We start from the raw sequence: 15,717 nt of genomic DNA on the forward strand, positions 1-15,717 counted from the left end.
GGAGCGAGTCATCTGATCCACTTTAGACATTGAGCTTGGGATCACGCACACTTTTCTTTCTGATTAGGAACTTTATGTCATTGTCATTCCTGGCAAAGCTAAAGACCAAGATTCCCTCTACTGTGAAACCCACGAGAAAAGCTGGTCCTATGGAAGGAAAAGATAATGTATTGGAAGATAATTAATGAGACAAATATCATCTACAATTTACCTTCACAAACTTCTCAGAAGGAGCAAAACATCCCACGCAGAGGGACATCAAGATCCAACCTCTGGCATGGCTGCTTTTGGATGGGTTCTGGGTCAGCTGTTTGCAGATTTGACAATAGATTTCATCCCTGCAATAGGAATTAAAAAAAAGTTAGACTTAACGAGGTGGTGTTTTTCAACATAGAGCCAGACCCTGTCTGCATGTGATAGATAGTTAAAAGTTCATTTTAGAATCGCAAGAATATTAATTGAACTGCTCTAAGGATGGTCACCCCGATCATTGTACTGTCTCTAAGATGCCATCCACCATCAGACCTGTAATGTCCACTGAGTTGTCCCTAAGCTTCAGCTGAGATTCTCCACAGCTGACTCACACTGCGTAGAGAAAGAGGGAAATGAAGGGGACTCTCAAGGTTCAGGCAGCTGAATGTCACCTCTGGATGATGGAGCCTACCCTGATTTCTCACAAAGATTTCCCAGTGTCTCTTTCCAAGAGGGTCTCCTAAACTAAGTTTCATAGAGAGCCATCAGCTGGGAGGCTTCATCTGCTGGCTGTCCTTCTTGAAACATCTGAACCTGCTTTCTGGCAGTGTTGGGAATTATCAGCTTCAGTGGAGGTCAAGGTTTGTCCAGCTCTTATGTACAAACAGACACGTACATTGATGGGTATCCCAGTTTGGGATTTAATGTCCACTTTTGACTTTAACTTTAGTTCTCTACATGCAAAATGAGGGATAACAGTACTTCCTCATCTACACAGGAGGCAATAAAAACGTCAGCCAACCTGTTACACTGACAAACCCCACGGGAAACCCCGCAGGACACTACCAGGTCTGCCTTCAGAGCAGACTTTGTGCAGAAAAGTAAGGCTAAAGGTTTCATGGTTAACTGGGAGGAGAAAATGGAAATGAGAGAAGCTGTTCATCAGATGAGGATGCCCACCCTGTTCCTGGAGTGAGCAGCTAGGTGTGAGTGAAAAGAGTGTGACTACATAAAAACACATACATAAATGGGCTAAACCAAAGATGTGTAGTTGGCCTCAATTTGGTACTTTCCACTTTTTGAATGCTTAATTTAGCAACTGAAATTAGTCTGAGTTTTCCATTAGCATGCCATTAAAAACAGTCACACAAACAAAAGAGATCTAAATGGGAACATAGAAAACAAAAGTTAGTGAACAACAGGAGTGAGAGTTAAAAAAACAATCCAGTAGCCACTAGCACTTTCAGAAGCATTTGAGTCCCTCTGCATGGTCTTTCCATCAGGCCTGATATGGAGCATAAGGAACACGACCCAGCCCGTATTATACAACTCAACCATAAAAATGGTAGAATAAGAGATTTGTAAAGCTGCACACAGCAGCAAAATCATTTGATTAGCTGCGAGAATAGCTCAAGGAAGAAGGAATGAAAAGAATGGCATGTTCATGCCTTTGTCTTGATTTCTAACCTTAAGGCTGGCCTGAGGATGCCGTTACCAATAATGAAATGGAGTTTCTCCAGGTTTGAAGTGGGTCGGTCTTCAAGCATGCTATTACCCTGGAGCGTAGACTCACCATCGTGAAGTCTCTTTGTCACCTGCCAACCAGACACATTGCTCTCTTTCAGTACAGCCAGTTACTATGTCCCCCCCCGCCCCCTCCCATCCCAAACGTGTGGTGCTTCCCCAGGGAAGAGTCCTCCCCCAGCCAGGAGGGGTCACAGAAGTTCCTCAAACTAGTGCTTAAACAGCAATGGGAGAGTTTGACTTTGTTGGCTTTAATCACATATGGGTAAGCTGAAAATGGTCCTCTCTAGTCACATTCCCACCTGCTTGGTCTTCGCCCATGGTTTCTACAATGATACCCTCGCATCCCAGCTCTGAGCTGGTCCTGCAGCTGGGAGAGAGCCACCAAGGGTCTTTGGAATAACCCCAGCTTATTGCCGAGGAGGACCCATCCCTTTAACTCAGTCATATTAAAACAAATCATTAAAACTCTGGCAAAATAGACCCGCTGCCCATGCTAACGATGCAGCTGAAAGCGCATAAGCGTGGTGCTGTTTGGAAGATCGGGGATGGCATTTGTCCGCCTACCAGCTCTCCGTCTCGGCTAGTCAACCCACTCTCCATTTAGAGCCACAGGAGAAAGATGGGCATTTCTAGAGCGCGTTCAGAGCCACGTTAGGGTAAGCTGGAATGGGTCCTATTTCTCCCCACTGACCCTAAAGGGAAGGAGGGTGACTGTCTCTGAGAGCAATCTTCACGCTCCCAAGCAGCTACAGCCAGGTGAGAGTGCTCCCTGCTCTGCCAGTGTGTAAAAGAAGACTGAATCCATGTCTCCATGCCCTCCCCACCCCCCCCCCCCCCAAAAAAAAAATAATAATAAATATTTATCACTCCTCTCTCTTTTGGAATGGGATTTTCAAAAGCTCTCAGCTTAGGCAAACGGCTCCCATGGGGCGTTATGGCCCTGGCACTGGTGAGGAGCAGAGGATAAGGGTGAGCGCTTTTGGAGACCCCATCTCTGCTACCTACGCCATGGCGAAGGGCAGGAAACTAAAAGCAGGGGTAACATTCAGACCATCACAGAGTGGTGGGAGATATCGGCAGCTGGATGGAGGGCTGTGAAAGAGGGAAGGGAAGGTGCTGGATGGATGAAGAACGGGAGCCGAGGGGAGGCCGGCGCGAGGTGCAGAATGACTCAAGGAGACACGGGAAGCCAACCTTTCCCCTTAAACACTCCTTAAATCTTTCAGGCAGAGAGACAGGTAGCGCCAAACCCAGAGGAGGGCTGGTTCTATGTTGTCTAGGGAAAAGCAGAAGAGAGTCAGAGAGGGCTGCAGACAATCCGACGGCACTTGTGCTGCCAGGCGGCCAAGCGTCTCCTCTCACCTCCTCCGTCAGTTTGGATTTCTTCTTGAGTGTTAAGGAGACCAGTTTGTGCCGCACACTGTTCTTCTTGTGCCCGTCAATGTGAGTACTCTGCAAAGCAAGAGGCGCGGAGTGCAATGCGGTGAGACACGGAGCCCCACCGAATCCATGCTCACCCTGCCTCCCCTGGGCTTCCGCAAAAGGCACAGAGTGAGATATTTCAGAGGCTGGTGAGAACCAGAAGTACGGACCCATACTGCCATGACCCCTGATAACCTTAGCCTGACTCTGAATTTTGTGGACACTTTCTAATCAGCGAGCCTCCCCCAGATCAAAACTACATATTGGGGTCGTCTGAAAAAAGTTATGTTGAATAATTTGCTTTAACTGTTGGTCAGCCCCGAAGAGGTCATGCGGTTGGACTAGATGATAGTTGTAGGTCCCTTAAAACTGAAATATCAATTCTATTCTATTCTATTCTATTCTATTCTATTCTATTCTATTCTATTCTATTCTATTCTATTCCATTCCATTCCATTCCATTCCATTCCTTTCCACTCCTTTCCATTCCTTTCCTTTCCTAGAGAATAAGTGTCTGATTCAACTTATGCCCACCCAGTTCTGTTGTCTCCCATTCAGGCATGTTCCTACATCGCGAATGAGATAAGCAAGACCACCTTCTGAGATGAGCCATCTGCACAGCAGGTTTGTGAGCTGGAAGTCGTCTAGCCAGGGATTCATGGACAAGTAGTTACCCTTTGTGGTTTCATCACTATTAACCACCTCTGTGCTCTATCAGATTTCCCAGAAGAATAAATTTGATGTGAGACAGACCCAGGTACTGACTACACATCATCAAGTCACTGTTGGATTTCTACTTTTATACCAACTTTATGCCAGCTGTGGGATTAAAATGGCACGGATAATCACTTCGCTTTTTGGCCCAGTTACCCTCTTCCCATCTAAACAGCTTTGAAAAGACTGTGATTTTACAACAGATCAACACTTCAAGCCCTGCAGCTGTGACAGTTTATATCCATTATAAAGCCAAGTTGCTGCTGTAAACCTGGAATTGCAAATCATCCTGCTCATGGTCAGCTCAGACATCTCTCTGAACCGTTGTGCACTCTGTAGAGCAGATGTAACCACAGACAAAAATGACAGCTTAAATTTTCCTCCTCTTCTGTACTACCTGATGCCTCAATTGTCCAAAATATACCTTTTTTTTGTAATAAACAAGCAAGAAATTATAGGTAGAAGGAATGAAAAGTGATTCTTGGTGTATGTTTTTACAGAATTACAATCCAGATGAGGCTACTTTCCTTCTCAGAGAATTCACTGAAAGTGCTGAACGATATCACTGTCTCTAATAGATAGGAGATTTGTTAATTTACATCTGCAAATGCTGCAGGAGCTTGTCTAGGTGATACTACAGAAAACTTCTTGAAAATGCAACAGTGCCATCTAGAATATCCCAATAGCAGGTAATACCTTGTCCTGCTGAATAAAGTAATTGGCAAAGAGGAAAGCATATCAGTGCTACGGACAGCGATTTATCCAGAGCAATGTCTTATCTGGGAGGGCTCCTAAGACGAAGTCCTCCAGTGACATCCCAGAATGCACTGAAGATGCAAAAGGGATTTTTTTTATTTTTTTTTTATTTCCACTGCTTAATCTCCTGGTAACTCCTTACTTCCTGCTCCAAGATTAAGGGCACATTTTTAATTTAGTCTCTTCCAATCCAGGTCAGATCAAAAAGAAATCCCCAAACGAGAGACCGATGTCATAGGACATTGCACTCCCCCCATGTATTTCTGGCCTACAAGGAAGAGAAGAGAGATCCAAGCCCATGAGAGATATCAGAGCACTTCCCTTAATCTATTGCTGGGGCACATTCAGTTATCCCGGTGAAGAAGTGGTGACAGGATCAACACGTGACACACGGACTGATTGCCTGCAGCAAGCCCCACAAGTCGTTCCTTTCCAACACATTTCAATATCCAACACCTAATAATAGTGTCTCTTTCACAGCCCCAGCAGTTACCTCTCCTTCTCCCTGCAGAGCCTGCAGTTCTTTCTTATAGGTCTTTTTCCCAAGAGTCTCATAGATTTTTGTCATCACTGGTATCTTCTCGCCACCGTCACTCATGGCTGTATGATATTTTGGCTCAGGGAGGTCTCCCATGAAACGGAGGATGGTGATCCATACAGCAAGTGCTGCCTATTTGAAAGGAAAGATTTACTCCATTAGCTTGCTCCAGGGCAGTGGAGGAGGTGGTCAAGCCATGCTGAATCTATCAGGATCACCACTGTTGTCTCCCTGTACATCTGCAGGGGATAAAACACTTTCCTGCATCACACATAACAGCTTTGCCTGCAGCGTGCACCCCATCTGAGCAAGCTGGGTAGGCTGGTGGCTGGACCACAAATTCAGGCTCTGTGTTCACACCATCATGAGTGTGTTTGTGCACCCTACAAGGGGTTTGCTTCTTGACTAGGAGATGCCAACCCTATAGAGAGGCAGTGACTGGCTGCTCCTCACTCACTGCAGAGGGGAAGGAGAACCACAGTGGAGGCAAGTTCATGGCCAATGTGATGTTCATTACAGCCATGCAGGTTCAGTATGATTCTGCTCTTATACTTCTGGCTACAGGACAAGCATTTCTTCTCTGCTACCTCTGCACTGGTGTGTATGACAAGGTAAGAAAACTTTTCCAGTGGTAGTGACTCAATGATTTTCATCGTCCATGCCCTGAGCTCCATTAATTAATGAAGGTCACTTCATTAATTGTCTTAACACAAATATCAAGGTACAGAGAGGGACTCATCACTACATCCCTCTAACGCTCGGTGTGTTGTCAGTGCTCAAAGCATGCTAATGGGACAGTGTCTACTGATACATGTGCAGCAGATGAGTGCTGTGCTCTCCACCAAACCACGAGCACACCAGTGTATCCCAAAGGGAAATTACTGGTGCTCTTTTGCTGAAGGGTTCCCCAGGCTTTCTCCAACCCACCCTGCCCTGCTCGAGTTCTTTCATCCCCTGCCTCACCAACTGGTCTCCTTCATCTTCATGGTACAAGAGAGGTTGCTTGAGAGGTCGGCGGATGTAGGTGTGTGTTGTCGTGCCCTGGAAATATGTGGCGGCAAACTTGGCAAATTTGTACTCTGAGAGATCTTCCTCCTCTTCTTCAGGAAGGGGCAATGCTGCATCCAGGTCCTCTTCCTCCAGCTCCTTCTGGGCTCTCTCAAGATCCTAGTGGGGAAGAACGTGTCGGGCACTCAGCATGGCCTTGGATACTCAACTACCCTTTCCCTTTGGGCCTGACTTTTCTGTCCATCTGATTTCCATCCCAAAAGGAAAAGCCAGCTGGAGGGAAAACCATGAAATATAACTCTGGAGCCCATGCAAAGCCCAAGTCCTGAAGGACATGTCTGTGCCCAGCATCGTCCCCAGAGCAGTAGGAGAAGCAACAATGGGGAAAGGATGTCCAAGAGCTAAATGTCATGAGCCGTGATGAATCATGAAGGAAAAGATCTCAAAGGCCACAGGTCCTCAGTGATCTTATAGTGATACTACTCTCCTCCATTCCGTAGCCCCAAAGAAAGCCTGCAGACTGCCTGCCTGTCCTCAGCCACCGCACAGTAACCCTCTGGGGCCACACAGAAGAGCCTGGTCTTGAAAGAAGACTTCAGAGACCCCCTTTTGGATTGCCCCACTCTCCCCTGATTCATTAATGTGTTGCTAAAGCCTTTCATGTGATAGGCAGGCTCCTGTATATCTCCAGTACCTCAAAGCCATTGGGTGCCTGTCCTTCCTGGCCAGGCAGGGAGGAGGTCGTCCCCAGGAATCCAAACATTTTGTCCACCATTTCTGAGTCATTCACTGGCTCGTTGCGAGCTTTCTCCATTTTTTCTAAGAGCTCTTTCTTCCGACGTGCTTCCTCCTTCTCCTTTACTTCTCTCTCTGCGTCTTCCCGCGCCAGCTGGGCCAGGCGTACCTGCAAGAGGACAAGCACATTGACTGAACTGCTCCCTCCAAAGAGTTGGCACTAAATTCTGCAAGGCCTGGCTTTAGAAAGGCAGACTGCCCAGTGCTTGGGGCGCTATACCAACATCGTGACTTGGAGCAAATCAGTGACACGTCCATGCCTCAGTTTCCAAACTGCAGAAGGACAAAGCAATAGCATTTGCTCCTTCCTTAGTGCCTGTTTAGGGGGTTTGGCCCATGCACAGAGACTCTCACTGACCTTATTATTTTCTCTTATACAACCATGCATGTGTACATGGACACGGAATGTCCCAGTTCCCCCTTCAGCCTTTATACAATAGCAAAAGCAAGCGAATAACAACCGTAATCTCTGGCATTCCTGTGCAGCAGATCAGAAATTCTGGAGCGGCTTCAAACTAGTTAGAGCATAGAGTACTTCAGTGAATTAAATACAAACCGCTCAAGCAGGGCAGAAATCCCTTAGATATTTTTGGCGTTCCCCCTCAAAGGAGCAAAGCCAGTCCCTGGAAAACAGAGAGAGAACCCCAGAAAAAGATCAGTCCCCACATACCTGGTGCTTCTTTTCTGCTTCCTCTTTGGCTTTCTTGGCACTCATCTCCTTTCGGAGTCGCTCCTCTTCCGCCAGACGAAGTTTCTCTGCTTCCAGGCGTCGATGATACTGGGGGAATAAATACAAACAAGAGCCCTTCTGAATAGGCATCTACTTAGTTTTGAAATCCTTTTTTGCTCTTTAAATACCAATCCCACGAGCACGTGATGCAGAAGCATGTTTATTCCCCCTCTCCCCACCTCCGTTTCCCATGACTGACCTCTCCTCCTGGTACTTACTTCCCCCCGGAGGCGCTTATACAGCCTTCGGGCGATCATGCCCCGAGCATACGCCTGGACAGTGAGGACAGCCCAGAGGCGGTGGCGGAAAGCCCTACGGACCAGGTAGCCTCGGCATCGTGCCTGGAACTCAATGATCCGCCGGCGAGCCATGTGGTACTGCTTGTGGAGCTTGCGGGATCGGTAGAGGGCCTGCAGTCTCAGGAAGCCGATCCGCATCTGCAAGAGGGGGACAGGATGAAACCACTCCGCTGCCCACAGGCTCTCCCATCCTAAGCAGATTTACATTGTTAATCTCTTTCTTGCAGGCCTGTAAATAAGAGCTGCTGAAATGAGCCCCCACCAGGACAAGCCTTTGGGTGGGAGGTTCTGCAAGAGGGTGGAGTAATTAAGCCCTCCTGCTGCTGCACTGATTCAAAGCCCAGGAAAGACAATGGCAGTTTCTTCCCCTCTGAGTCCTACGGAGTTTCTGCTCTTGAGAGACCTCAGGAGGTCTGGGTGGTCATCTGAAGGTAGCCACAAGCCATGAGGGTTGCTCCCGTGGAGGTCCAGCATCTGCAGACCACCTGCCTGTTTCATGGCAAGAGGCAGCATCCTGACCAGCCTGGAAGTGGCTATTCCTATTAAGTCGTAGGCTTGGAGGATGATATTGAGACACTTTAGACCCAACACACTTCCCAAATGACCCACAATTGGGTCAGAACTATCTGGGAGAGGGAGAGAAGGCGGCCATGGACTGGGTTGAGGAGAAACCCAGATACAATCCCACCTGGAGATGGAGTCTGTTTTTTAGAGGAAGCTGCTCTTGAGTTTTCAGCCACTTGGAAACTAGGGGCAAACTTTTAAACCCCCAGTTGACCAGTTGGTGTAATGGACATCTAACTCATGAGGAAAATGACAGCTAGAAGGTAGTCAGGTGCCCTCTTCAATGAGAAGGTGAAGCAGCAAGAGCAAACCTCCATTCACCACTCCAGCTGATAAAACTCAACCCCACTCCCTCCTATGCTCAGTGGGGTATTTTGAGCCAGGAAACTCTTACAGATGTCCCAGCTGAAAGAGGTAGGAAGGCAGAGGTGTGAGGAAGTGCCCCCGTACTTACAGCACCGTAGTTCTTCCGGCAGTTATGTCCACGCCAGTATCTCTGAATCATCAGGACTGAATTTCTCACTTTCAGGAAATTGGACCTGCAAAGGCATTTCAATCACTTGCCTCTGTGGTTTGACCATGAGTTATCATCTCCTGTGCCTCATTCTTTGGAGATTCGTAACTTAGCAGCCGTGTGGAGTAAACAATACATTTTTTTTTTGCCTGAAAACATCTCCTCCCCAAGATCTCCTCGCTCCCTTTTGCACGCTCCTCTCTCATCTGAAATATCCTCACTGCCTTCTCTCCTTGCTTCAATACCAGCCACCTGAGAATGGATTCAACCCTACCCAAATGATCAAGACCAAATTTTAGCAACACCACCCTGCTACCTCCTATCCTGCTTAGCCTGGCCTGATCCTGCATGTAGATACTTTGAAGGCAACTCATAGAATCATAGAATGGTTTAGATTGGAAGTGACCTCGAAGACCATCTAGTTCCAATCCCCCTGCTATGGGCAGGGACACCTCCCACTAGAGGATTTGGGGGGTCTCGCTAGGATTACTGTGGTAAGGATTACTGATTTATTCGCCCTTTCCACAAAGCCTAAGGCACAACCTGAGTCACAGCCAAGGCTCAGAGAGTCAAAGAGCACAAAGCCCCAAGAACTGTTCCTCCTCTGTGGTTGAAGCTTGATCTCAGCTGTGGCTTTGCCTTGCCCTCTACAACTGTGCCATGAGCTCCCCATGGACTACCTGCCCTCCTCCCAGGTCTGTGGCAACAGGGTTACAAAGGGAAGAGTCCTGAGCCCCCTGGGCTTTGGGGAGAGTAACGTTAGTCACAGTGGACAACCCAACGGCCCCATTGCAGTCTTGTGGGGATCCCCATAGACTGGAGGCTTAGTGTTGCCTTCAGCAGGCTCAGAGTCCCACTGCCGTGTTGCCAAAATAAACATCAGCTCCCCTGAAGACAGCAGTAAACAGGGACAGAAGGTCCTATTCTGTCCATGTTTGAGGCATAAAATACAGTTTTCATCTTGTTTCCTCTACTGTTTTCCTCCAATACTTGCTGCACCTGAGTGCCAACATGTCAGGGCTTCCCTCTCCCCAGCTGCAGGCAGGACTGGTCAGATGAGCACTGAGTGATGCATCCCCCAGGAGCAGCCCACAGAGCCCACCTCCTATCTGGCAGTGGGGCTCGTACCTACCTGTCTTTAAACCCACGGACCACCTTCTGGATGAGGATGACTTTGTCTGTGATGGCCTTGTCTCTCTCAATCTCCAGCAGCATGTCATGGTGGTCCTGAGGGAGGAAACGACACAGCACCTATGTCTCAAGCTCTCCATCTGCTGGAGGTGTGACAGGAGGGTTGATACAAGACCCTTCTCCAGAGGAGATGTCCAAAATAAACTCTTGGGACATTTTACATCCCAAGTATCACCCCACTTGCTCACTGGGGAAATCCTAACATAAACCCTAGCGATCTACTGCCTTCATTGCCAAATGAACTAGAGCATCCAGAAGCTGCATTTGTAGTATTTTATCATCTGAAAACAACCAAATTATGATTTGCTTCCACTCAGAGCTCCCTGCTAGTGCTGTCAGTCATGGGAGCAGTTCCTGGGAGCACTGGAGAGGTTTGGGAACACACTCTAGGCTGCTTGGGTCCCACTGTTCCCTCTAGCCAAGGCTGAAACGCCTCCATACCCTAAGGACAAAACATCTCCCCGAAACACTGGCTTTCGTTGCCCTGAGGCTTTCAGATGCACCAGTCCAAGCTTTCTATTGATTCCTCCCATGCCGTTGGTTAACTCGTCTTTCGTTCCCGGCGGTGGCATGCTGAGCCCGGCCGTGCTGGGTGCAGCAGAGGCAGCTCCACACGTTTCCTGCTTTGCTCAACCTCACGTGGCCCCTTAGGGCCTCCCAATTTCTCCGTTTCCTGCCCTGACAGCTGTGAGATCTTGATAACAGGCTCTGGAAAGAGCAACGAGTGGGAACAGGTTCTAGGGAAGAGATGGGGGTGATCAGCACTCACAGTGGGGTTGGGGATGAATTTAGATATAAACGGTCAGGGTTTACCACTGAGATTTTTGCTTGAGAGGAGCCTTTGCTTCCAGTCTGGTTTCTGGCCAGCTCAGCCTCATCTACCCGGAGCAACGCAGGAGCGGGTTTGTAAGGAGAGATGACTGCAAACAGGGCTGAAGGTAACCTGCAACTTTGGGCTGCTCCGTGTCAGCTGGACCAATGCAGAGAGGGAGGCTGTAGGCACATCTTGGGTTGTGCAAGAAAACGTTCTCAGTCCCTCTCTTTGCAGGGCTATGCTTGGACATCCCTCCTGCTCCTGTGCTTTTTGGGTGAAGGTGGGAGATGTCGTTGAGTGGCTCAGCCCAGGAGGGAAAAGATCATGCACTGTATGTGACTATTTCTGCGTCCATATGGGTACATGCATGCATCAGTGCTGGCAGTGTCAGGGCTTCCTCCTGCCCGCCACTTCCTACACCGGCCCTAAATATCCTGCCTTGGCCCCAGTTCTACCCGCTGCCACGCCAGCCCAGAGACCATGGGGAACGGTCACATCTGGTGATGAAAAAGGGGTGGTAGGAGACACCTTCACAGGCAAGGGTCCCAGATGGCAGGGGGGATGCGGAGAACCACCTACCTTCAGGAATATCTTTGTCTTGCCTATCTGCCAGTCATCATCCTTCCCGAGCACTGCTTCGGCAATGCGCTGGCATGTTCCACGCAGGTCGCCCTGGTGGGAGAGGGTGTGGGATTCACCAGAACCGATTCACCATTGCTCCTCCCAAGCCCGATGGGGACCATTTCTGGTCCCAATTCCAGCAGTTTTCTGTTAATGAAGTTCCCAGGGCTTTACTGTCACCACATTTAAGGTAAGTGAGAGGGACAGGCTGAATTTGGTCCCTTGGTGCTGAGCTCCCTGTCCCTGCCAGCCCTGTAACTGTTTTTCATTTGCTTGGAAAGCCCAGAGTACTGCTGTAAAACCTGGGGATCAAATGTTGCATAGTTGCTTTTGGAGAGGACGCACATCCCATAAATATCTCTGGAGAGCCCCACAGATAGCAATCATTACACGTGGAAGAAGATGCTCACCTGCTTGTATGCTGGCTTCACCCCAGGCATAAGCACCCGGTACCGGTCCACGAACTCCACAAATGTGTAGCGGATGGGGTAGCCGGCCCGGCGGATCCGGATGGTCTCCATCATCCCCGAGTACCTCAGCTGACGGACGCACAGCTCCCGGTCAAACAGCTGGGGAGGTTACAGGACATAGTGGTTTGATTGCACATCTTGGCCTGGATTGGCCATGAGAGAACAGGAACCCTGAAGATGTGTGGGGCAACCAAGTCAGGCATCCACCCAAATCCTTCACTTGGTGGACCCAAAGCCATAAGACTGTTGGTTGTCATGGGCCTGATCCTGTGAACTGCTGAGTGTGTTTGACTCACTCCATTTCTTTAATTCCTGCTTGCAAGACTGTATATGTCCTACCCATTACACAAAGGACTGAGGGGAGAACTTGAGAGAATGACGCAACGGTGAACATCACCTTGGGAAAGTAAGCAGCGATGCCACTTCTACAAGGGTCAAACCATACAGTCACCCTTGCAATGACTCCTCATGGTCATTAACTTCTGACCACCGCTCTGAACTTTACCATCATGATAACAGTGCTCTTGTACAGGCAGGGTAGAGGAAGCAGAGGACCATATCAACGAAGGCTCAGGCACTCAAAGGTGTTAGGGTGCCTACACCAGTTGATCTTAGGGTAAGTGACACCTCAAAGTCAGATAAAGGAAGATTGCAGCCTCGGAGACGCCGAGGCCCTGAGATAAGGCTGTTATCATCAAACCACCCTGTACCCAGGAGGACATCCGAGGAGCTTAACATGAACAGGTCAGAACTGAGACCAGCTGAGGGTTTTAGGGAAAGGACAAATCTCAGACCAGTGTCCATGGCTGCTCCTGACAAGCAACGGACAGTTTCAAGGCCGGACAGCAGGTTTAGGCAACCCAGTCCTTGCAGATGTTTGCTAACAGCCTGGCTGCTCTCCTTTGCTTTGGGCATCCTTGGGTGGATATTTAGCAGTGCTGCTAGATGGGCAGATCTGCTGAAGGGAGGTTGAGGAACATCCCTGCTGTTGGCTCAGTGTTTTAGAGTATTGAGGATGATCCTGGAGCTCCTGAGTGCATCCTCTTGCAGCCTGATGTTGTCTGCTGTGAGCATCCAAACAGTGTTCCACCCAAGTGTAAAATGAAGGCAGGCATGGTGTGGTGCTGGCACACAACAGAAAGTCGGGACAGTAAACCCCAGCCTGGGCCAAAGAGTTACCACCAGGGTGTTATTCATCTGCCCTCCCTTCGGCTGTCTAAAAGCTGAGCACCTGTGCACGTACAGATGTGAACATCTAAAATGGGAGTCACATAGGCTTTCCCTGAAGTAAGGGAGGACCCATGGGTATGTACCTGTATCTCAGTTATCTCTGTACGTCAGATGCATCTCCTGGGACAGACGGATCTGCCCTATAGATATATCCATCTCCCCATCCTTGGAGAGAGCTTTTTGACTAGCTTGTAGCAGCCACTTATCCATGAAAGGGCTGGAGTGACGTAAAACAGATCCTGATACCAGGAGAAGACAACAGATGAGTGAGGAAAAGGCAGAAAGTAGCACCATCCTGATTTGGTTTCAAGCTGTCCATATCTACAGTGGGTACTGGGAGTGGGGACAAGAAAGGTGCGGAGGAAAGAGGTGTGTTATTGTCTCTCCATGCCATGAAGCAGAAGGCCGGGTGAGCAGTTATGGGCTTGCAAACAACCCTCCAGCGTCTGTAGGGCTGGGTCATTGCACACATGGGAAGCTGTGAGCTTGCTGGTATCAAGGTCAGATGAGGCACCCGTGTTACACAGGCTGCTGGAGACAGTTTTGGCTTTCTTTGCATGGTTTGTTATGTGATTCATCCCATGCATTTCTCCCGGACTAACCAGAACAACAGAGCAGTGCTCAGAAACAGCAGCACGAGATGATGTACGGACCCAGAGAACTCCAGCCAGCAGCCCGATGCAAACAATTATTTTTTTTTCCCCTCAAAGCACATTTAGAAGGAAGCAAAGTTTTAAAATAACATAAAGTAACAAACAGTCAGGACTTTCCACTGACCTTTCACTTCCCACTATCCCATTTCCTATCACTATCAGCACACTTTCCTTCAAAGTCAGGGACAGAAAATGAACTCCCAGAAAACATTCTCTTTTGCACTCACCCTGCACAGCTCTGTGTACAATTAACTGGGATTTTTTTTCCCACTTTGTATTTTTAAACCAATGCCAAAAATAAATTTAGCAAGTAACCACATTGCATACCTTATTGCACTACAGTCCCTGATTCAGTGTTAGCTCATCCCACTCATTACTTTAATGGGGAGATTAATTTATCTTTGTGTGATTCTTTCAAATTATAGCTTTTTTTTATGTCCCACTGAAAGTTTTGTAAATAAGTGGGTTGGACAGAGACTTAGAGTTGCAAGAGCTGATGAAATACAGACTTACAATGCAGAAGACAAAACGCAAGGTGAATCCCAGACTTCCAGGCATAAAAGTTGCTCGAAGTCAGGGCATTGGGAATAATTTGTTAAAAACAGTTCGGGGTGTACACCTATTTCTCGGCATCACCCATATTCTTAAAGAAGGTCTTGTTTTGATCTCAGCTCAGATGATATTGTTAAATATTAACCTCAAATATTCTATTAACATGTTATTACATGCCTTTTTACGCTCGTCAAATCCAGGATAAGGGCACAGTAAACTGCTCTGAGAGAGCCACCAAACTTTTTGCCCTGCATCATATTGGGCTCACTGAACAGCAAAAATAAGTTGCAAAAAAACCACTGCTTGTACGGTAACAGTTCTGAAATTCGGTATTTTATGCTTTTTTTTTTCACCCAGTTGACCTTTGCTAACGGACACCAGCTTTAGATAAAGCTCCAGCTCTGGCTAGATTAACCGCTACTGAAGTGCAAAGGCATGGGCGAAATGACTCACAGAAACAAATAACTGAAATTATTATTAAGTAAAGCTCTTCCTCTCCAAGCAGTATCACTGTTAAGAGTGGTGAGCAGCTAACGGTGATAGCTAACAGCACCAGGGTCCAGTCTTCCAAGATGCTGACAGTGGGGTCGGGGTGTGCAGCTCCCACCTTATCATCTCCCTTTCGCTGCAAAACTCCCCTCCGTGAACAATTTTTGGTCAGGGGGATTTACACCCATCTCCTTCCCTTTCTTTTGCTCCTCAAAGTTTGTCCCCGGAGAATTCGTTGCTTTTGAAGCAACTCTCTGGGAATCAGATCCAAATAATTATTCTCACCTTTTCTCTGTGTTATTTCGCCTCTTTTTTTCTTTCTTTTTTTTTTTTTTTTTAAATCGCGCTCTCACAATTGGTGCAAAAAAAGCAGATGAAAGGATTTAACGGGGGTGAAACTGAGTGAGATCCCTTGGAAGGAAAGATTTTGTAGAAAACTCCATCGGAAGGGGATCCCTTTTAGGAAACACTGAACCCTGCCACTGAACCCAGGGCCCTACAGCTCAGCCTAAGTCTCTGGTAGGGAGGCACCTACCCCCTATGGAAATTCAGAGGCATTTCCTATAGGAGAAAGAACTGCAGGGTGAATTCTTCATCATCCTTGGGAAGAAAGGCAGGGGCAGGAGCTCCCCTCTGCA

General features: G+C 48.0%; 1 protein-coding gene across 1 annotated transcript in view; it reads right to left on the bottom strand.

Moving 5' to 3' along the window:
• The window catches only part of MYO7A (myosin VIIA), a gene marked incomplete at both ends in the record, with an annotated part of 67,335 nt that overhangs the window by 21,808 nt on the left and 29,810 nt on the right, over nucleotides 1-15,717 (bottom strand). Inside the window, 12 exons of the mRNA XM_082498339.1 lie at nucleotides 212-338; nucleotides 1,660-1,787; nucleotides 3,082-3,171; nucleotides 5,105-5,281; nucleotides 6,113-6,316; nucleotides 6,852-7,061; nucleotides 7,623-7,730; nucleotides 7,901-8,119; nucleotides 9,000-9,084; nucleotides 10,192-10,286; nucleotides 11,644-11,736; nucleotides 12,096-12,254. Of these exons, the coding sequence (XP_082354465.1) occupies nucleotides 212-338; nucleotides 1,660-1,787; nucleotides 3,082-3,171; nucleotides 5,105-5,281; nucleotides 6,113-6,316; nucleotides 6,852-7,061; nucleotides 7,623-7,730; nucleotides 7,901-8,119; nucleotides 9,000-9,084; nucleotides 10,192-10,286; nucleotides 11,644-11,736; nucleotides 12,096-12,254 (1,695 nt within the window). The remainder of the gene's footprint in view (nucleotides 1-211; nucleotides 339-1,659; nucleotides 1,788-3,081; nucleotides 3,172-5,104; nucleotides 5,282-6,112; nucleotides 6,317-6,851; nucleotides 7,062-7,622; nucleotides 7,731-7,900; nucleotides 8,120-8,999; nucleotides 9,085-10,191; nucleotides 10,287-11,643; nucleotides 11,737-12,095; nucleotides 12,255-15,717) is intronic.

This window comes from Vanellus vanellus (genome assembly GCF_965231255.1).
Source record: "Vanellus vanellus genome assembly, chromosome: 1".
NCBI lineage: Eukaryota > Metazoa > Chordata > Aves > Charadriiformes > Charadriidae > Vanellus > Vanellus vanellus.